At 52.1% G+C, this 22,634-nt stretch overlaps 1 protein-coding gene across 7 annotated transcripts in view; it reads right to left on the reverse strand.

Moving 5' to 3' along the window:
* Nucleotides 1–19,414: 19,414 nt before the first annotated feature.
* The window catches only part of ARHGEF19 (Rho guanine nucleotide exchange factor 19), a 29,147-nt gene continuing 25,927 nt past the window's right edge, over nucleotides 19,415–22,634 (reverse strand). For 5 of the 7 annotated variants that reach the window (XM_032636288.1, XM_032636298.1, XM_032636304.1 and 2 more), the window contains 2 exons: nucleotides 21,015–21,119; nucleotides 19,422–20,552 (listed from right to left, as the gene is read on the reverse strand). In XM_032636288.1, coding sequence (XP_032492179.1) covers nucleotides 20,395–20,552; nucleotides 21,015–21,119 — 263 coding nt within the window. In that variant the 3' untranslated portion in view covers nucleotides 19,422–20,394. Of the gene's footprint in view, nucleotides 20,553–21,014; nucleotides 21,120–22,634 lie in introns of all 7 variants that reach the window. The other 2 variants (XM_032636270.1, XM_032636280.1) reach the window with 1 other exon arrangement.

Consider the following 22,634-nt stretch of genomic DNA (forward strand, 5'->3'; position numbering starts at 1 on the left):
TGACTTGAGTTCCCAGGCAGGGGGCCAGGAGGCCCGTGGGTGCGCTCTGCCTAGGCCCTGGGCTCCAGCCAACCGTCAGCAGCAGAGACTGTTGGGTCGGTTTCATTTTAAACAAAAAAGAACTTTGAGTGGAAACATGTGTCTCTTCTTCTCCCCCTCCCCCTCTCTCCCTCTCCTTCTCTCTCCATTTCGTTCTCGAATATTTCTCTTTTGGGGGCCTACCTTTCTCTGTTTTTCTCTGTCTTGCTCTATTTCACTCTGCCTCCCTGCCTCTGTCTCTGTCTCTGTCTATCTCTGTCTTTCTATCTCTTGACTTCTCTGTCTTTCTCCATCTCTTTCAGGGGTCGAGGGTGGTACCAGACTCCCTCCCTTGGGGTGTGGCCCAAGACCCAGCATTCCACCCCTCCCTACAGGTGCAATCCCCAGGGGGTGCCATGGAGGGCTGAGTCCCCTCCCCTGGTGTCTGAGTAGCTGAGGCTCCAGGACCCCAATCCTCCACCCTCCTGCTGTCGGCCCCTCTTCAAACACCAGCTTCCCCAGCTCTGTCCCTCTTGTCTTGTGTCTGTTTTCTATACCAGGCACCTAGACAATCATTCTGCAGCTTAAAACAAGTTTTCAACCACTGGTCTGGTCCGAACCGCCAATTTTGCTGCCAGAGAGACTGGTGTCAAGGGTGGGGGGCAGGGAGGGACCATGAATTGCCCAAGGCCACACAGGGAATTAAGGGCAAAGCTGGGCAGACCCAGGTCCCCACCGGCAGGCAGCATCATCTACACCTCAGGAAGGGGAGTGTTCCACCCCCAGACTCACCTTCACTCCACTTCTCAGGGCCTGGGGCTTGTAGGAGGGTGGTCACCAGCAAGAGGGAAATTGTAGGCCTTGGCTGGTTACACTTTCCCCCCAGCACAGCCGTGTTCCTGCGCCACTACCTTCCAGCCCCTTCCACCACTCACCAGGTAGCAAAAAAGAGACTGTTCATCCAGGGACCGGGTCCAGGTCCCAGCTCAGCCTCTGAGTCCTTGTGCGACTATGAACATGACCCTTCCCCTCCCTGGCCTCAGTTTCCCCATCTTTGCAGCAGAAGGCTTGTCTTTGCCATAGGTCCCTTTCTGCCCTAATATTTTGTTGTGTTCTCCTATTCTTTACAAAGAATCTTTTAGAACACCTGGCCAGGAATGCAGTCTTCCCTCCCAAAGTGAGAAGGACCCTTCTCAACATGGTCAGCTCCCCTTAGCTGCCAGGCTCACTGCCCCTGGATGCAGGCGCCTTAGATGCCAAAACCAAGAGGAGAGATGCAGAGTGGGGCATGGCACCGTGATCTGGTACCCCATTGTCAAAGGAGGGCTCCCTTGGGTGCCCAGGGTCCTGCCGGCCCTCAGGTAGGGATAGGAGGGACTGCATGGGTGGCAGAGGGGGATTCCTCCCCCCTCCCATGGTACGGGAATTAAGCCAGGGTAAAAGGAGGGGATTAGCCAGACTCGGGCAGATGAGCCTGCCTTTCCAGGTTTGGGCAAACTCTGTTGTCACCACTGAGCTGCTCTGCCCACCCCCTTGCTCCACCCGCTTCCGGAAGTGGCCCAAACAGAAGGGCGGGGGGCTTCATGGTCACCTCCACTGGGCAACCCAGGAATCCTTGGGCCGCGAATCAGAAAGGAAGGATAGGCTGCCCAGGAGTCCAGGGGTGGGAAGGGGATGAGGTGCCGGTCTCCCACAGCTGAGGCTCCTGGCTGCCCTCTGGGCCCCCTCAACACGCCCCAGCCAGGGCTGGAAGGTGGGACCTTCCACGGTGCCCCCCTAGACTTGCTGATCTCCCAGCCTCTGGGTTGGAGCGTAGAAACAACCCATTTCATCCTCACGACAGCCCTGCAGGTAGGAGCCATCAGCACCTCCACTTTACAGCGGAGGAAGATGAGGCACGGGAAGGGGAAGAGCCTGGCCTGACGTGCTGGAGCTGTGACTCCTCTGGCTCAGGGAGAGCGCGTTGTTAACGTTTCATGAACTTTGTGAGCCAGCTTTCACTGGTACCTTGAAATAACCGTGAGTGGAAGCATCTACACCGTAGCAATCAGCAAATGAGGCAAACCAGAGCATTTTTTTTCTCCTTTGAGAGGACCAGTTGGTAAACATTTACCAGCTCACCACTGGCTGGAGGCCACAGCTTTTATAATGTCTCAGGAGGGTCCCAAGCTTAGAAAGTTTGAGAGCTCAGCAAGACTGCTCCCTTGTCTCAAGATCTGTGACAGATCTGAGCCTGTCTGACTCCAAAACCAAAGAAATTCCTTCCTTCCTTCGTGATGCCAAGAGATAGCTTCTCTTTCTACTCCGCCATTATAACTTCCTGTCCAGATCAGCAGACTGTCCTGGCTGTCCCTTGGGGGCAGCGATTAAAGGTACTGCAGGGTTCAAGGTGCCTGGCCAGTATGCCCTGCCCTCTGACACTATGCGATCAATTCCATAAACATTTACCAAGCACCTCCCTTAACCTCCCTGAGCCTGTTTCTTCAGCTGCAGAACGAGGCCTATCCACCTGACAGCATTCATTCATTCATCCATCCATTCATTCAGTTAGTGGCTCCCACGTGCCAGTCAGGTAGTGTCTTGAAAAGATTGGGATCAGCATTCCTGCTCTGAGCCGTGGCTCTGCCGCTGCCTTCCTATGTGACCTTGGGCCTCAGCCTTCCCATCTGTACTTTGACATCGTCTGTAAGGGTTTATTCCAACTCCCCCCGCATTTCAGGGGATGTTGCAGGGTCCCAGGACAGCTGTTGGTGAAGCAGCTGGAAGTGACGGTCATCAGGGTAGCTAGCCTGGCTGAGGACACAAAGGCAACAGCGGCTCACGCCCTGGAGACAAAAGCACCCATGTCATTCACACCAACAGTGGTCCCTGTTTCTGTCTACTTGGATGGAGAGTTCAGAGAGCAGGGAGCTGTGGGATACTCAGGCAAGACTGCCCGATGGGGCAATAACACAGTAACAGCGAACATTTTTTTTTTTTTTTTTTTTTTTTTGCGGTACGCAGGCCTCTCACTGTTGTGGCCTCTCCTGTTGCGGAGCACAGGCTCCGGATGCGCAGGCTCAGCGGCCATGGCTCACGGGCCCAGCCGCTCCGCGGCATGTAGGATCTTCCCGGACCGGGGCGCGAACCCACGTCCACTGCATCGGCAGGCGGACTCTCAACCACTGCGCCACCAGGGAAGCCCCAAAAGCGAACATTTAATGAGCACTTACTCTGCGTCAGGGTCTGTGCTAAACACACACTCTAGATCTCATTTAACCTTTACAGACTTGCAAGATGGGAACTCGTATGACACCCATTCTGCAGGTAAGGAAGCTGAAGCTCAGAGCAGGGAGGTGACCAAGATCACCCATTTATTAAAAAAATATTTAGGGACTTCCCTGGTGGCACAGTGGCTAAGAATCCACCTGCCAATGCAGGGGACATGGGTTCAAGCCCTGCTCCAGGAAGATCCCACATACCAAGGAGCAACTAAGCCCTAGTGCCACAACTATTGAGCCCGTGTGCCACAACTACTGAAACCAGTGTGCCTAGAGCCCGTGCTCCACAACAAGAGAAGCCTGCGCACCTCAACGAAGACTAGCCCCTGCTCGCCGCGACCTCGCATAACAGTGAGGAACTCGCGCGGCCAAAAATAAATAAATTAATTAAAAAAAAAAAATTTATCGATAGCGATTTATTGTTTCATAGGGACAGAGTTTCAGTTGGGATGATGACAAAGTTCTGCAGACGAATAGTGGTGATGGTTGCACAGCGATGTGAATATACTTAATGCCACAGAGCTGAATAAAGATGGGTAAGATGGTCAATTTTTCATCATATGTGGTATATTTTAACACAATAAAAAATCAACTAAAAAAGTATTTATGGATCTCCAACTATGTTCCAGGCATTATGCTGTATATCTTGGACACCAGGGAACAAAGCAAATGATAATCTCTGCCCTCGTGGAGCTGACATTCTGTGACAGTGCCGTCCAAGAGAACTTTCTGTGGATGGAGTGATGGCTGGATGGCAGTGTTCTATATCTGCTCTGTGCCATACGGTGGCCACTAAGCCACACGGGGCTCCTGAGAACTGGAATTGTGGCCAATGTCCCCGAGGAACTGGCTTGAATTTTATTTCATCTCAATTAATTTAAATGTAAACAGCCACCTGTGGCTAGTGCCCACTGAACTGGAAGGTACAGTTCTCAAAGGTCAGTCGTAGGACAGGTAAATGGTAGAGCTGGGGTTAGAACCCATGGTTGTCTGTCTAACCTGGCTTTGTCTTCAAGCTTTTCACCACTGTGTGTCAGCAGTGTGGGCCTCCTGCGTCTGAATCACCAGGGAAGCATACTCCGATTCAGATCCCCGGGTTCTCCCTCAGATCCACTGAATCAGAAAGTCAGAGGATGGGGCCCGGGAGTCTGTATTTTTGTCGAGGTTCCTGGGTGATTCTGAGGCACAAGAGTTCAAGTTTGAGACCCACCACACTACTTGTTCAAGACTCCCAGCTGGGGAGGGTTTGAATTAGGTCTGACCTGTGCTGGGCCTCCTCAGCCAGGCCTGCCCAACCCGACTGACCCAGTAACTTGTTCTGGCTACCAGCCTGTGATTCCCTGAAGAGCGAAAAGATTTGGCCTTTCCATACTCTCTGCGGAGGAGCTGGGGAGGGCTCCTGAGCTCCCTGTCTCCATGCCCCAATCTCTGGGTTCCCCAGTCAGCCAGTTCAAGGCTCGGGCCCTAGCTGGTGGGCAGCAGGAGAGACAGGCTTGGCCCAGCTCCCCAGGGCAAACCAGCTTGGTCAAGTAAGGGGAGGAAGGAAGCAAAGCCAGGCCAGGGGCCAGTGGGGACAGGGGTGAGAGGTGATGCGGGCCTCAGGAATTTGAAAACAAACATTTAGCCAGCAAAGGAAGAGGCTGCTGTTGGTTGCTGAGCTAGGGCGGGCCCAGTTCCCTCCCTCCCGAGGCAGGGGTGAATCCCACCCCTGCTGATCATGGCCCCTGGCTGGAACCAGTGCCTGGGGAATTTCCACTCACCAGCAGGATGGGAAAGTCTTTTGGGGGGTGTGCCCAGACACTGGAGCATCCTGGCTGGAGTGAGGAGAGGAAGCGGCAGAGAGCAGGGTGCTGGCAGTACCCAGGAGGAGGCCCAGCAGCAACAAGTTGCTTCATCAAGCTTTTATTGAGCACCAATGGTATACCAAGAATTCAGAGACTAAAGCACTGCCCTACTAGAGAGGGAAGCAGGCGCAGGGGGAGGATAATACTGAGGGAAGCCCAGGAGCCTCTGCAGAGGAAATCAGAGAAGGCTTCCTGGAGGAGGTGGCACCTGAGCTGAGCCCTGAAGGACACATTTTGCCAGGGCAGAACAGAATCATAATTCTCACCCCTCCTTTTCCCAGAGCTAGCACTCAGTGAATGGATGAGTGAGTGAGTGAATGGCCAGCAGATATGTGGAATGAATGAATGAACGACCTATGAAATAATGTGAAGTCTGAAGTCTCAAGGTCCAGACTGCAAAATCCAGCTTCCCACCACTCAGCTATGAACTCTCCTCCTAGTCCTGGGGCTCTGCTCCCATTTGGTATCGGGAGACTCTGGAGCCAGCCTGTATGGGTTCAATCCCAACTCAGCCACTTACCATCTGTATGACTTGGGGTAAGTTACTTCTCTGTGCCTCCATGAAATGGAGGTAGTAAGACAGCTTACTTTTGTGAAGACTGAGTTAGTACAGACAAGGAGAGGGCTTAGAACAACGCCAGCAGGTAGCGAGGGCGACATAAGTGTTTGCTAATACTGTTTAGGCATTAGCTTATTCATTAATTCACTCACTCATTCATTCACTGATTCACTCTATTCAATCCACCACTCCCTTCCCACTCCTCCCGCTTCACCGGTCATTTGTTGAGCAGTCCTGGTCCCCAGGCTCTCTCCCCTTCTTTCCCAGACCCCCTTGCGAGTCCTGGATGGTGCCCACCACACTGCTAATTACAGCACAACTTCACTAATTCCTCCCAAACCCCAGAAAAGAAAGAAGACGCTGTCTGGAGCAGGGGTGCCGTGCTACACCAGAACCAGGGTGTGGGCAGTAAGCCTACAGCATGGGCTCCTTGGCCGGGGGCCATCACCTGGAGCTGCCCCGGAGAGGACCAGGCCTCCCCTCCGAATCCCCCCACAAGGCAGTCTTGTCTGCTCTCCTCTTGGACAGGCTGGATTCTTCCAAGTCCTGACCTCGCCCAGATGGTGGCCTCTGGCCGTGTCCATTCCCTGCCCACACCTCAGGCTCTGCTGATGCCAGGAACTCAGAGCCGCCTCAGGCGGGAGACTCAGGTGGGAAGCTCGAACCCACTTCACCAGTGAACCATGGAGCATGATTGATGCTGATGGACGTGAGGTGGGCGAGCAGAAGGTTCCACAGCTCCCTTCTCCCCCACAGGCCCTGGGAAAACAGGTCATGCTGGAGGAGAGTCTGTAAAAGCCATTAACTCCCTGAACACCTCTTGCCTGACGGCCCCCTCTGGGCCCCTTCTATCCCTTGAACAGTAAGGTCCAGTGGGGTGACAACCTACATCTCATCAGTGAGGAAACTGAGGCTCAGAGAGGTAAAAGGACTTGCCCGAGGTTACAGAGCCGGTAGGTTTGGTCCTGGAATTCAAACCCAGGTCTCCTGACACCCCCTCCTACTGCAGAGCGAGCAAGTCTGGCATCTGGGAAGTCGGAGAGAGGCTGGTTTGGGGCATGACGTGATGTTTGGGCTAGAGGTTGGGGCAGGAGAGAAGGAGAGCGAGAGAGGCAGGGCTGGTTGCCAGGTAGGAACAATGGTGCAGGGTGGGTAGCGGGAACCCGGCCAGGTCCGGGGATCCTGGGCAGGCCCTGTTGGGCCCTGGAAGCAACAGGTTCATCTCGTAGAGCTGCCAGGGTGATACCAGCCTCAATCCGTTGACTCAGCGATTGCATCGGCCTTTCCCTGGAAACCAGCAGACTCGGCGGGGGTGTCCAGGAGGGAGGCATCTGTTTGGGAAAAGGGGGTGTCCTTCCCTGTGCTCCTCCCCGAGCCCGTCCACATGTCCTCACCTCCAGGTGCACTGACTGCACGCTTGGACCCCAAAACCACCCCCAGCAGCCCGAGTGGCTGTAGGGCCGAATCCAGGGTGCCACTGGGGCCCTGAGTGACCAGTGCCACCAGCCACTACCTCAGCCGAGAAATACAGCCTTCCAGCACATGTCCACCCCTGCCTTCTCAAAGCCTTGCTTCACCCCACCCTGCGGGGGGCAGGTGTAGACAGGCATTGAGGCAAGGTGGATGTGACACCATTTGGTGTCACTCTTCTTTGGCGGGTCACAGCTTGAGGGATATCAAAGTCGGGTTCGAGGCATCCCACTGCCCGCTGGGCACAAGATTTACCTGGGGGGCCAGGAGCACCCCCAGTCCACAGGCAGGAGGAGGGAGGGGCAGGGGGCCCAGCAGGGCCAGTCACAGGCACTTGTCACGCCCTGGAGGGGATAATAGGATTGGGGCGCAGCCGCTGAAACTGCTTCATTCCCACACCCAGGCAGGATGTGGGCAAAGCGGGAGGGCAGAGGCTCCGGGGGAGCCAGGCAGAGGCGCTGAGGCCTGGCTGGGAAGCAGAGAGGGCCTGTGAGCATCTCAGTATCTTCACTCCTCTCTGAGGCTCGGTGGGCTCCTATTCATCCAGGGGTGTGCTGGTGAAGGATTAACAACAAGCTCTGACGTCGGGTGGTGACAGGGATGGGGGGCAGCTGGTTTCAGTAGTGTAAATACGCCCAGCATGGCTCATTTCCAGCACCAGCCTGACATCACTGAACGCAGAGCTGGGAAGGGCTGCTCCTGAGTGCCCGTCTGAGTGAACCGTGGTACGACACTGCCCCATGCTTCCCATCCCCATCTGCCCACCTTGCAGGGCTGCTGTGAGCACCGTGGTGACTGGTGGACATGCATGGGCTTCCTGAGTTGGGAACTGCTGCAGAGCTGGGAGAGGGTGGTTGTTAGAGCAAAGGCCCTGGGTCGGGTGGGTCTGGGTTCAAAGAGGCTCTGCTTCTTATTTGCTGTGTGACCTCACTTCCTCTCTCTGAGCCTCTGTTTCCTCCTTTGAAAGATCTGGAAGGCATATATAGAACCTGTTTGGAAGGTTGTCACAGGGGTTAAGGAGGTAAACAACGTGGATGAAATGACAAACAACATTTAGTACCTGGTGGTGGTGATTTTATTGTCACATTATGCAGCCAAGACTTTGGCATAAAGATTCAGACATCCCAGGGCCAAGTGGGTGGTCTCCAGAGCCTCTGGAGATAAGCATCTTTCAGTCTTAGGAATTCTCCCTTCCCCTTCACTCCACCTTCGGGGCAGTCTCAGAAGGAAGGGGCTCTGAACCCAGCTCAGACATCCGCTGCCCACATACCTGTATTCAATAAGCCTTAAGCACCCCTGAGTGCTCGGCCCATGCTGGGACCCCTGAAGGAGTCAGAGTGCACGGCCCTCAAGGTGCCGACCGTCCAAAGGGAGCATAGAGAAGGTGATATACCCTGTGATGCTGATGCCGTGGATTCCAGGGCTATGGGGGCAAGAAGAGGGCTCCTGACCCAGCCCGGGAGTCAGCGGGGAGCTTCCTGGAGGAGGGTGTCACGACCAACCGCCATCTTGCTTGTCAGACGTTTTCCTCTCAGAACTGAAGTCAGGACTGGGCATGTGCTCCTATTTCCCAAAGGCTGTGCCATCTCTTGCCCCCTGGCCAGCCCGCTGCTCTGTGCTCCTACCCTCCAGCACACAGCTAAGCATCAGGAGGGCTCAAGACCCAAGGATGTGAGAAGTGGGCAGGGCACCACCCTCAGGACCTCTGGGTCCCAGTCCAGGGCTCTGCTGCCCTCTAGTGGCAGGACTGAGAAGTACTCTGCTCCCTCTAGAGCAGCGGTCCTAAACCTTTTTTGGCACCAGGGACCGGTTATGCGGAAGACAGTTTTTCCACAGACGGAGGGGGTGGCGGGTGGCGGGAGATGGTTTCTGGATGATTCAAGCACACTACAGTTATTCTGCACTTTATTTCTATTATTATTACATCGTAATATATAATGAAATAATTATACAACTCACCATAATGCAGAATCAGTGGGAGCCCTGAGCTTGTTTTCCTGCAACTAGATGGTCCCATCTGGGGGTGATGCGATACAGTGACACCCGAAGTGTGTTGCTTATGTCCAGTCTACTAGGTAAGATGCAGCTTAATTGTCACTTGCCACTCACTGATAGGGTGTTTTGTTTTGTTTTTTAAATGTTGAGCCTTCTTTTAATTTATTTATTTTTATTTTTGGCTGTGTTGGGTCTTCGTTTCTGTGCAAGGGCTTTCTCGAGTTGTGGCAAGCGGGGGCCACTCTTCATCGCGGTGCGCGGGCCTCTCACTATCGCGGCCTCTCTTGTTGTGGAGCACAGGCTCCAGACGCGCAGGCTCAGTAGTTGTGGCTCACGGGCCTAGTTGCTCCGCGGCATGTGGGATCTTCCCAGACAAGGGCTCGAACCCGTGTCCCCTGCATTAGCAGGCGGACTCTCAACCACTGCGCCACCAGCGAAGCCCACTGATAGGGCTTTGATATGAGTCTGCAAGCAATTGATTTATTATGGTCTCTGTACAGTCAACCTCTCAGCTAATGATAATCTGTATTTGCAGCCGCTCCCCAGCGCTAGCATCACTGCCTCAGCTTCACCTCGGATCATCAGGCGTTAGATTCTCATAAGAAGCGCACAACCTAGATCCCTCGCCTGCGCAGTTCATAGTAGGGTTCACGCTCCTATGAGAATCTAATGCCGCCGCTGATCTGACAGGAGGCGGAGCTCAGGCGGTAACACGAGCGATGCGGAGCGGCTGTAAATACAGATGAAGCTTCGCTCGCTGGCCTGCCACCCACCTCCTGCTGTGTGGCCGTTTCTAGGAGGCCACAGACCGGTACTAGTCCATGGCCCAGGGGTTGGGGACTCCTGCTCTAGAGGAAACTAGTTAATGAACAGCAATCACTTTTTTAAAAAAATGATGATGATATTCATCATTTTACAATTTGTAAAGTACCTTCTCAGTCAATCATAGGCAGCAGGGGGAGGGTGCAGGATACTGGACTGAAATCATATGGGATTTAAGTCCTGAGTCAGGTTCCAGCTGGTTATGTGACCTTGGACAAGTCATGTCACCACTCTGAGCCTCATTCACTCTGTAGAATGGGTGACAAAAATAGGGTTATTGTGGGAATTCCCTGGCGGTCCAGTGGTTAGGACTCCGCACTCTCACTGCCAAGGACCCGGGTTCACGGGACATGACGAAAAAAAAAAAAAAAAATTAGGGTTGTTGTTAGGATGAAATGACCTTATGCTTGGTGCATAATTTGAACTGAAAACAAAACCACCATAATTGTTATCATAATAAAACTTGCCCAGTCTGCCATATATCCTGCATATATCATAATGCTTTTTGTCAAGTCCTTTTTCAAACTGTCACCTCCTTTAATCGGCATTATCATTCCAATTTAACAGGGGAGGGAATTGATCAAAAATGGGAAGTAACTTGCCTAGAGCGTCATGGCTTATAAGTGGTAAAACCGGACTCAAAGCCAGGTCTGCCTGACTCCAGCTCCAGTGCTCACTTCCCCCACACCCTGCTTTGGAAACTCTAAAGCACCTTAAAATTTCCCGAGTCCTTATTGCCTGATTTAAATAAACAAGCACAGCCTCTGCCCGCTTCAGCCTCTTTCTCCACCTTCTCCCACCCACACCAATGCCGGGTGGGCCTAACATCTGACCCCTTCTCTCCTTCCTGACCAGGTCCCTGGCCCTCAAGGCAGCACATGAGCCAAGAGCTTGAGAGTGGCTTCCAAAATTCATCATGTCCGAACTCCGGCACCCCAGCCCAGCAGATGACTGTTCATCCTGTTCTTCATGCTGCTCAGGGGAGGAGATTCCATAACTCCACTTCCTCCACCCGCCCAGGTGTTTGTTACAGTTCCCACAGCTCGGAAGTTCTACTTTATGTCTAACCAGAGTCCTTCCTGCTGCAGTTTCGGCCCATTTCTTTTTGTTCTTCCTCTGAGGAGTGTCAGAAATATAATCTTGGGCGGACACTTGAGGCCCAGAGAGAAGGACCCTGGAATGGGGAAGGATCACTCAGGGACAGGAAGTGAGAGCTGAGCCCAGTTTCAAATCCAGGTCAGGGCAGCAACAGTGGCTGAGCTGGTCTCCTGGTGCCTAGGGCAGCCTCATCCTCAGCCCGAGGACACCTGTGCTCACCCCCTGCCCCACTGCCACCACGTGGCTCCTAGCAGGGGCGTGGTGTGGGAACCGAGGGGCGGAGCAGGTGCGAGGGGACACAGAGACCTCAGGCTCAGGAGTCACGTGGAGCTGGGTTCGAATCCCCTCAAGCCCCTCAACAAACATTTCCTGAGTGTCTCCTCTGTGCCAGACGCTGCATGGAGCACTGTGGCCACAGCCGGGGTCCCTGCCCTGGTGGAGCTCACAGTCCAATGGGGCAGTGACAGTCAACAGGTCAATAGATAACTAAACAAGGAATCCCAGAGTGGCAAGAGGGGAGGTGGGGAGACCACGTATGCCACGGTGATTATGGAAGGGTTCCTGAGGAGGTGGCATTTGAGCCAAGTTCTGAATAACAAGAAGGGGCCAGACCTGAATATCTGAAGGGAGAACATGCCAGAAGGAGTGAGCAGCCAGGGCAAAAGCCCCGAGGTTGGAATGAGCTTGTAGTTTAAAGACCAACTAGAAAGATGGACAGGGCAGTGAGACTGCATGGGATTCTCGTTTCTGGACTCACATGGTGCCTTTCTCTCTCCTTTTTTTTTAAAGGACTTTTTTTTTTTTTTTTTTTTGGCCACACCTCGCAGCATGTGGGATTTTAGTTCCCTGACCAGGGATCAAACCCACGCCCCCTGCAGTGGAAGTGCAGAATCTTAGCCACTGGACCACCAGGGAAGTCCCCCGTGCCTTTCTCTTTGAGTGTCAGTCTTCTCTGTAAAATGGAATCAACAATACCCACTTAACATGAAGATGGACATACAGGCCTTATCCCAGGGCTTGGTAAGTGGTCAGTAAATGGTACCTGGTATATATATATTTTTTAATAAATTTATTTATTTATTTATTTTTGGCTGCGTTGGATCTTCATTGCTGTGCGAGGGCTTTCTCCAGTTGCGGCAAGCAGGGGCTACTGTTTCGTTGCGGTGCGCAGGCTTCTCATTGCGTGGCCTCTCGTGTTGTGGAGCCCGGGCTCTAGGTGTGCGGGCTTCGGTAGCTGTGGCACGCAGGCTCAGTAGCTGTGGCTCGTGGGCTCTAGAGTGCAGGCTCAGTAATTGTGGCGCACGGGCTTAGTTGCTCCGTGGCACGTGGGATCTTCCCAGACCAGGGCTTGAACCCGTGTGCCCCTGTATTGGCAGGCAGATTCTTAACCACTGCACCACCAGGGAAGCCCGGTACCTGGTATTTTATCATTGCTCTAATAACAGGTTCATGGGTGGCATCCTTCAGGTTTAATTTCAACACCATGCCCCAGCCCCAAACTATCCACACCATGCACACGGGCTGCTCAACCATTCAGTGAGGTGTTGAAGTGTTTTAGGTCTTGTCCAAGTGTACTGCACTTCACAGTTTATAAAGCATTTCCTCCCATCCTTCCATTGCCCTGCAGAGTTAGGTGGCTGTGGAAATCTTTGGAGTCACTGGATGGCAGAGTGTCTGTCTGTCCCGGGCCCACAGCAGGTGCTCAAAGGATTTCAGGTCCGGGTCCTGCCACTCCTGCCTCCATGATAAACTTTCAAATTCCAAAGGCCTTTCTTACCCAACTCCCTTCATCTGCAGAAAGGATCATTTTCCAGCCACATAGATTCCTAATCCTGGGAGGTTCTGAATCACAGCTAAGCTCTGTTGGAATCAGAAGCTGAGCCTCCGTGTAAACCCAGAAAAAATATTGGAGCAAGAATGATCCTTGGACCCTCTCACATGGAAGCAAATCAGGAGCAGGCCAAAGTCAAGGTCAGGTCAAGGACTCGAGCCACTGACTCCTTCTCTCTTCCTGACAGGAAACAGCTTCTCCTCAAGCCGCTGGTTCCCAGAGGAGGGCAAATCCTGGGTATCTCTTCTCTGCTGTGTCCTTGTCCTGCCACCTCCATTTCAGCTTTTCAAGTTGTAGCTTGGGTGACACCACCTCCAGGAAGCCTGACCTGATCCCTTGTAAGAGCTGGCTGCTCCCTTATTTGCCCACCTACAGCCCCAGGGTTCCTCCCACCAGGGTTAAGTTTCTGTTGAAGTTTACTCACAGGTATAAAGTACACAGATCTTGAGTGGTTAGCTGAATGGATTGTCCCCAAATGAACAGCCTGTATAAACAGCGTCATCAGACTCCTCCCCCATAAGTTACTAGTCCTGCCCCAGGGCATCCCCACCCTGACCTCTACCCCTTAATTAGTTTTGCCTGTTTCTGTACTTTATGCAAAAACAATTATCTAAGAAGTCCCCTTTTGCGTCTGGCTGCTCTCTCTCTTTACGCACAGTTGCCGATGGTTTATTCTCATTACCGTTCCAATGTGAACAGTAATACTCATAGCATTCCCATGTGTGACTAGACCAGAATTTATCCATTTCACCATTGATGAGCATTTGGGTAATTTCCAGTATTTTTGCCAGTTAATGAACAGTACTGCTAAGAACATTTTAAATAGTTTGTGTTTTGGGGGGCACGTGTGTACAGATTTCTGTGGGGCGTATATGCAAAGAAAGAAGCAAGGGACTTCCCTGGTGGTCCAGTGGGTAAGACTCTGTGCTCCCAATGCAGGGGGCCCAGGTTTGATCCCTGGTCAGGGAACTAGATACCGCATGCCACAACTAAAAAAGATCCCGCACGCTGCAACTTAAAAAAAAAAGATCCCGCACACCGTAACGAAGATCCCACATGCCGCAACTAAGACCTGGCGCAGCCAAAATAAATAAATAAACAAACAAACATATTTTTTTTTTTTTTTTTTTTTTATGGAGCTTTTTATTAATTAATTTATTTTTGCTGGGTTGGGTCTTCGTTTCTGTGCGAGGGCTCTCTTTAGTCGTGGCAAGCGGGGGGCCACTCTTCATCACGGTGCGCAGGCCTCTCACTATCGCGGCCTTTCTTGTTGCAGAGCACAGGCTCCAGACGCGCAGGCTCAGTAGGTGTGGCTCACGGGCCCAGCCGCTCCGCGGCATGTGGGATCTTCCCGGACCGGGGCACGAACCCGTGTCCCCTGCATCGGCAGGCGGACTCTCAACCACTGCGCCACCAGGGAAGCCCCAAACAAACATATATTTTTTTAAAAAAAAAAAAACAACAGCAACAACAAAGAAAGAAGTGAAATTACTGGGTCATAGGGTGGGCATGTACTCGGCGTTAGCGGATGCAGCCAAACTGTTTTCCAAAGTAGTTGTGCCAGTTTACACACTGCCAGCAGAGTAGGAGAGTTCCTGCTGCCCCACATCCTGCCCTACTCTCAAAACTGTCTGGTAGCCCCCGCACTGCATCTGTTCACTTGTCTGTCTCACCAATTAGGGTAAGAGGAGGCTGTCCGAGCCCACCTGGCCCACAGGAGACACAAATGAGAGAGAGGAGAATGAAGGGGATTAGAACGAAGCACAGAAGGGGACTTCCCTGGCAGTCCAGTGGTTAGGACTCTGCACTTCCACTACTGGGGGCCCGGGTTCGATCCCTGGTTGGGGAAATAAGATCCCACAAGCCACATGGTGTGGCCAAAAAATAAACTGTAACAAAATTAACTCTAAACAGACTGCAGTAGGGCTTCCCTGGTGGCGCAGTGGTTAAGAATCTGCCTGCTAATGCAGGGGACACGGGTTCAAGCCCTGGTCCGGGAAGATCTCACATGCCGCGGAGCAACTAAGCCCGTGCGCCACAACTACAGAGCCTGCGCTCTAGAGCCCGCGAGCCACAACTACTGAAGCCTGCGTGCCTAGAGCCTGTGCTCCACAACAAGAGAAACCACCACAATGAGAAGCCCGCACACTGCAATGAAGAGTAGCCTCCGCTCGTTACAACTGGAGAAAGTCCGCGCGCAGCAACGAAGACCCAATGCAGCCAAAAATAAATAAATAAAATAAACATATATATATATATATATATATATATATATATTTTTTTTTTTTTTTTTTTTTTTTTTTGCGGTACGCGGGCCTCTCACTGTTGTGGCCTCTCTCATTGCGGAGCACAGGCTCCAGACGCGCAGGCTCAGCGGCCATGGCTCACGGGCCCAGACGCTCTACAGCATGTGGGATCTTCCCGGAGCGGGGCACAAACCCATGTCACCTGCATCAGCAGGCGGACTCTCAACCACTGCGCCACCAGGGAAGCCCAAAATAAATAAAATTTAATAAAATAAATAGACTGCAATAAGTTAAACTATATTAAAAAAAAAAAAAGCACAAAGAGGGAGAGAGGGAGAGAGAGGAGGGAGGGAGAGAATGATCAAAGAAAGGTGAATATCTCTGTGCTGTGGGCTCCATGCTGGCTGCCCCGGAGGTAAGCGCCTGCTGGGGCTGAAGCTTGGCTCCTGGTTCACCCTGAAACCTCACTGTGCCCTAAAAATGAACAATTGAATAAGTTTCTTTCTCAGTTCATTTCAGGATAAAGTCTTCTAAACAATACGTTCAGAGTTTGGGAAATATTGGGGGGGGCGGAGAACAGCAGGATCCCCTCCGTCACTGCAGAAGGGGCTTGGCACTGGGCGGGAAACCTTTGAGATGAGCTCCTGGAAGCCCACGGCTTGGACACTGGCTGAGCAGACAGCCTCAGGGGCCAAAACCCCTGCCCCAGACATGCCCACCCATCTCCTGTCCTGCCCAATAGCACCCCCACCTCCCTCCGTCTCCAGCAGCAAGCAGGGGCAGGGCCCTGGGTCCTTGGCCAAGGCCAGATGCCAGGGCACAGCCTACTGGGCAGAGGTACCACTGAGAGAGGGGCTCCCCCAAGATGGCTTGCCTGGATATACTTCCTGAAGTAGACCCCACGGGACCCTGTGCAGCCTGCCTCTCTGTCCGGCAGCACAGCCCCAAAGAGAGCCACCCCCTGCCCCCGCCAGCTCCCAGCAGCCTAGCCCAGACTCCGGTGTCAGCCAGATGTGCCAGGGCAGGTTGAATGAGGAGAGCTTGTTTCCTCTGCTTTGCCGACCTGGTGCCAACCTTGGCTATCTCCGTGCAGATTCAGCACTGGAAGAAGCAGAGAGGCCATTTGGTCTTTACTCAGTGCAGGGAAGTCCCATTCCTGGACTTTCCGAGTTCCTTAAATCCTCAAGAAACAGAGGCCTCACCACCTCACAAGGGCTCCCGTGTTTTGGCTATGCAGCTCTCACAATAAAAGCCACCATTTTTTGCAATTTCTTATGGACCAGGCAGTGTGTCAACCTTACATACTTTATTTCACAGTGGCTCCGTGAAGTAGGTACTATTATCACCATCCCCATTTTGCAGAGGTGGAAACTGAGGTTTAGAGCCATTATGCATCTTGCCTAAAATCACATTTTGTGTGTGTGTGTGTGTGTATATATATATATATATATATATATATATATATTTTCCTACCTCTGTCTGATGAAAGGGCCTAGAAACAGTGACACCTCAATAGCAATGAGCACATCCAGTGCCCAGATCTTAGTTCCTAAACACCACCCTTCAGTAAAAGGAACCATGCTCCTTAGAGAAGTGGTTGATTCTGGTGCTGAGAAAAGGGAAAATACAACATGAACCTGGAGCATCGTGTGCCAGAAAGTAAGGAAATGCTCAAAAAGAAAAAAAAAAGGATGAGGGATATCACAGACACAGGAGCTCATCTGACAGAGTTCCCAATGGCCAAAGCTGGAACAATCTGAACAATAAAATATATAACTTAGTATTGAATTATAACCCAAAGAATAAGATAGATAAAGGCATGGGTCCATGCTGATAGAAATAAATGGGGGGAGGGGGAGGTGGGAGGAGGAAAAATCTTCCTAACAGAAGAATTCAAAAGAATATATGTAGATATAGCTTCCAGGAGGTGGAGTATGGCTTCCCCTCAACTTGAGTGTGGGCTCCACTTGCTTCAAATAACAGACTGTGAAAAGGAGAAAATGGTTACTTCACAGTGGAAAAGGCTGGCAGACACCAAACTCAACCATGTAATCAAGGTTAACACAACCAATAATAAGTCATGGGGACATTATGTGCCTCCTGGGATGATGTGACAAGAAGGGCGCTTCACCTCTGTGGTCTTCTTTCCCCAAACCCACAACTCCTGCCCAGTCACGAGCATCACACAAACCCAAACAGAGGGACAGTCTAACAAAATACTGACCCGAACTCCTCAAAATTGTCAAGGTCATGAAAAACAAGGAAAGACTAAGAAACGGTCACAGACTAGAGGTGTCTAAGGAGACGTGACAACTGCATGCAATGTGGGAACATGGACTGGCTCGTGGAATAAAAATAAGGACATTAGTGGAAAAACTGGTGAGATCGGAAGAAAATCTAGAGTTCAGTTAATAGTCATGTACCAGCGTTGGTTTCTTAGTTTTGACAACTGTTCCATGGTCACGTAAGATGTTACCGTTAGGGGAAACTGCATAAGGAGTATACAGAACTCTGTATAATCCTGCAACGTTTCTGTAAACCTAAAATTATTCCAAAGTAAAAGCTATATTTTAAAAACTCATATGGGGGGGGGGGGCTTCCTTGGTGGCGCAGTGGTTAAGAATCTGCCTGCCAAGGCAGGGGACACGGGTTCAAGCCCTGGTCCAGGAAGATCCCACATGCCGCAGAGCAACTAAGTCCGTGCGCCACAGCTACTGAGCCTGCGCTCTAGAGCCTGCGAGCCACAACTACTGAGCCCACGTGCCACAACTACTGAAGTCCGTGTGCCTAGAGCCCATGCTCTGCAACAAGAGAAGCCGCCGCAATGAGAAGCCCGCGCACCGCAACGAAGAGTTGCCCCCGCTCACCGCAACTAGAGAAAGCCCGCGCGCAGCAACGAAGACCCAACGCAGCCAAAAATTAATTAATTAATTAATTTAAAAAAAATCATACGGGGGACTTCCCCGGCAGTCCAGTGGTTAAGACTCTGCACTCCCAATGTGGCCCAAAAAATAAAAAAATCATACAGGATATAAATGTATGAACCAGCATTCAAATTCAAATATGTCTGTCCCCTTAGCCCATACATTCCACCTTCCCTGCACCATCTCATGTTAGAAAGTCATTCCCAAAGCCTTCTTCATGGGTCTGAGCTTCTTCCCGTCTGCCCATGTTTGCCCTCTCAGACCACCCTAACTCATTTGTTTCCTTTGCCCCATGACCTCCTCTTGAGAGAGGAAGGATGCTCCTATCCCCTCAGGTGTGTACACATCTCCAAGCTCATTATTCCCAGGTCCTTCCACTCTCTTGGGTGACTTGGGTTTCAGTGAATATTGGCCTCCCTAGCACCTACTCCTCCTTTGCAGCAGCCATCAGATGCCACTTGGGGATCCATTGGGGTTCCAGAGAATATAACCTGGTTCCAGAGATAAAGCACATGACTTAGGCTAGGTCTATTAGCACACACCATTCCTCGGCCACCGTGATCAGCCCAGAGGTAGCAATGTGACCCAAGCAGGTCTAAAACATCCCAGGACTTTGACAGGGAATGCTAGGACAAAGACAATTCTCTTCCTCCATTTTGGATGTAAATGAAGAAGCCCCTGGAAGCCTTAGGATGAAGCCAATTATAGGGACAACAGAGTAGAGAAATGGAAAAAGCTGGGTTGTCAGTGACATCAATGAGCCACTGGATCAAGCCTTGCCTGAAGCCCATCCTGCCACTACACTTCTCAGTTGGCTGAGAAATGCTCCCCCCGCAAAAGATATCCACAATCTAATCCCTGGAACCTGTGAATGTTATCTTATAGGACAAAGGCAGGGGAGGGGGGTTCTTTGCAGATGGGATTTAAATTAAGGATTATAGGATGGGGAGATTATCTGGGTGTGCCCCAAATGCAACCACATGTATTCTTTTATTTTTTTTTTAATTAATTTATTTTATTTGTGGCTGTGTTGGGTCTTTGCCGCTGCGCACAGGTTTTCTCCAGTTGCGGCGAGCAGGGGCTACTCTTTGTTGCAGTGACCAGGCTTCTCATTGCAGTGGCTTCTCTTGTTGCCAAGCATGGGCTCTAGGCTCATGGGCTTCAGTAGTTGTGGCTCGCAGGCTCTAGAGCACAGGCTCAGTAGTTGTGGCACACGGGCTTAGCTGCACGTGGGATCTTCCCGGACCAGGGCTCGAAGCCATGTCCCCTGCATTGGCAGGCAGATTCTTAACCACTGCGCCACCAGGGATGCCCCAACCATATGTATTCTTATAGGAGGGAGGCAGAGGGAGATTAGACAGACACACAAAGAAGGCAATGTGACCGCAGAGGCAGAGAGTAGAGTGATGCGGCCACAAGCCATAGAATGCTGGCAGCCACCAGAAGCTGGAAGAGGCCAGGAACAATTCTCCCCTAGAGCACATCTCCTCTACAAGACAGAGCACAGCCCGGCCGACACCCGGATTTTGGCTCAATGATACTGATTTCAGACTTCTGGTCAGAATTGCGATAGAATAAATTTCTGTTGTTTTAAGTCATCTAGTTTGTGATAATTTGTTAAAGAAGCTGTAAGAAAAAAATCCAAGAACTAATATATTCTCTTTAATATTTAAGACTGTTTGAATCTGATATTTTGTTAATTGCGGCCCAAAGCAGTCTAACTGATATAGAGTCCCTCTCTCACCCTCCTCTGGTTAAGAGGTAAACTCTACAGAAGGGCCAATGCCCAGTGGGAGGCAGCCAGAGACCCTCCTGATCTTTAGCTGGGGAAATAGGGCTGGGGTGGAGGCAGCACCAAAAGGCTCACAGACTCCAAGCAAAGGCATTATGGGACTTTATTTACAGACAGGTCACAGCAACCAGGGCCCACACAGGCTCAGGCCAGAAGACTCCAGATATATATACATGTACAGGTCCCAGCACCCAGCAGCACCAGAGCCATTGCCAGCCAGGTCCCTGCCAGAGGGACCAAGAGTCAGGCAGTGTCGAGGGCAGGAAAGGGAGAGGGCCCCAGCCCTTGCCAGATATCAGAGGTCACAAGTTGTGGCCCCCAAGCCAGAGGAAGAAACTACCCTCGTCCCTGAATTGTGGACACTGAGTAGTATGACAGGGGAGAGCCCCTCCTGTGTCCAGCCTGTACTCTCAACGCCAGGTCTCGGAACAGAAGTCCCAGTGCCAGCATCTTGGGGCATGGAGACACTGCAGGCCCCCTCCAGACCTGTCCAGGAGCCGGGCGTGGAGCAGGTGTCCCAGGCCATGGCTGCCCATCACACGGGGGGCTCCCCCAGTTTGCTGGTGGCACTTGTGATCCGCTTATTTTCCCGGAGGTTTCGGAGGCGGGCACTGAGGCTGCTGATCTCTTCCACGTAGGCCTGGGGCACCCACCCTTTCTCACCATCTGCCAGGCGGACCCCCTCCAGCCAGCCTAAGGGCACATAGGCCAGGAGTTGCATCAGTGGCATCGAAGGAACACCTGGGCTAGGTCTGCGAGGAAACACCTAGGCCCTGATACAAGCCTCAGCTGCAGCCCTGGGGCCGAGGTGACATCATCTCAGCATCCCCCAGCTCCAGGAAGGAGCATGCGTCTAGCAGACTTGTAGATGAGCTTCTGACCTGTTTTTCCTGACATCCTCTGAGAAGGGGTTTCCCACTCTCCCTCATCAGTTACTCTCAATCCTAATCTTTGCAAGCAGGAAGTTCCTCCTCTTGTCTAACTTGATTCTTTTTTTTAAAATTTATTTTATTTATTTATTTTTTTAACTTGATTCTTGAATGCTGTGGTTGATCAACACTTGCATAACCTTTTTCCTGTGCAGTCTTAGCTACCTAGCTACTTCCTGCCCACCGAAGCCCCATCAGGGCGGCCTTCCCAGGAGGCCCCTCTCACCATCACTGGTCCGGGTTCTCACTGCCAGGATGTCAGTCTTCTCCAAGGTCAGCTCGTCTGGCTGCAGTGCCTTGTATGTCCTGACACACTGAACCTGGGGGCGGTCTGAGAGCCCAAGGAAGAGTGAGGGAGTCCCCAGGGTAGGATGGGGCAGGGGGAGGCAGGGAGAGGCAGCAGGAGCAAATAAGGGCTGGGAGGGTAGTCTCTACTGCTGCTTTTCCTCTGTCCACCCTGGCCACTCTTTTCTCTGACCCTAAACACAAGTTCCAGGTGAATCCGGTCTCTCCCAGCTTTGATACTGCTTCTGTGCCTGGGCTCTCATCTTCCCAGCTCAATTCAATACTTTGTTCCTGACTTCCTGGTCTAACTGCCCCCAGAAAGCCCCCACAAAAGAGTAATGGTCCCTTTGTATGTCCCCTCATGCTACTCTGGTGTTCCCTCCAGTCCCTCCTTCTCAGCTGAGATTCAAGCCACATCACTCCCCCATTTATAATCCTCCAGGGCTTCCCGCTCCTCTTAGAATAAAATCCAAAGTCCTCCCCACAGCCTACAAAGCCCTACACAGTCTGGTGTGGCCCCCCCCTTGTTAACCTCCTCATCTCCCTCATCTTCCCCTCTCTCTTCGCTCATGAAGCTCAGCCACACTTGTCACCCTGCTGTTCCTCAAACACTCTAGGCTCCCTCCTCCTTCAGGGCCTTTGCACTGGCTGTTCCGCCTTCCAGGAATGATTTTCCCCAGATCTTTTCATGGCTGCCCCTCCCCATCCTTCAGGGGCCTTCCCTGACCACCTCTTTGGAGTGGGAAGTTTACCCTCCAACCCAAACAGGACCTCTAGCTCAAGTCAGAGAATCAGCTCCAGTCCAGGCCCTCAGCCGCTTCTACCACACTAGGTGGGCTGGGAGTATCGGGAAAACCACAGGCCTTGGGGCCAGACCAGCTTATTGGCTGTATGACCTTGCAGGTTACCTAACATTCCTGGGCCTCAGTTTTCTCAGAGAGGAAAAATGAATAGGATTTCTGACTAATGACTAATAGGATCGTCGTGAGGATTAAATAAAATAAAGGCGTATACAAAGCCCCTAGCACCCTGGCGCGTGGAAGGTACTGGGTGGAAAGGAGTCCCCTACCTTCCCCTTCATTAGCTTAGCCTTAACATCCTCTCTCAGAAACCTTCCAAAGCCACCTGGTACCCACTACCCAAGATGCCCTCTGACCGGGCGGCACCCTAGCTTACCAGCCTCATTTCACACCCAGAGAAGCCTCTGGCTCAACAGAGGAGATCCCCCATCCTACCACCCCCACCCCCACGCCCCAGCCACTCTGGTTTCCGTCCTCTTTGCAACTGATGCAACGCTAGAGACAGACCTGGGTTCCAGTCCCAGCTCTGCCACTTACTAGCTGAACTTGGACAAGTCATTTTACCTTTCTGAATCTGTTTTCTAACTTGTAAAATGGGGACGAAGTGGGAGGATGTAAAAGGCTATGTCATCTCCAGGGTGCTACCTGTGCACGTGGAGGTTGGTCTGTCCTATGTCAAGCCTACCCATCCTTCAAGCTTTCACAGAGCTGCCCCTGCCTGCCCCAGGCCAGTTGATCTCTCTTCGCACTAGCCCCGCTGG

The sequence above is a fragment of the Phocoena sinus genome, chromosome 1 (genome assembly GCF_008692025.1).
Source record: "Phocoena sinus isolate mPhoSin1 chromosome 1, mPhoSin1.pri, whole genome shotgun sequence".
Lineage (NCBI taxonomy): Eukaryota > Metazoa > Chordata > Mammalia > Artiodactyla > Phocoenidae > Phocoena > Phocoena sinus.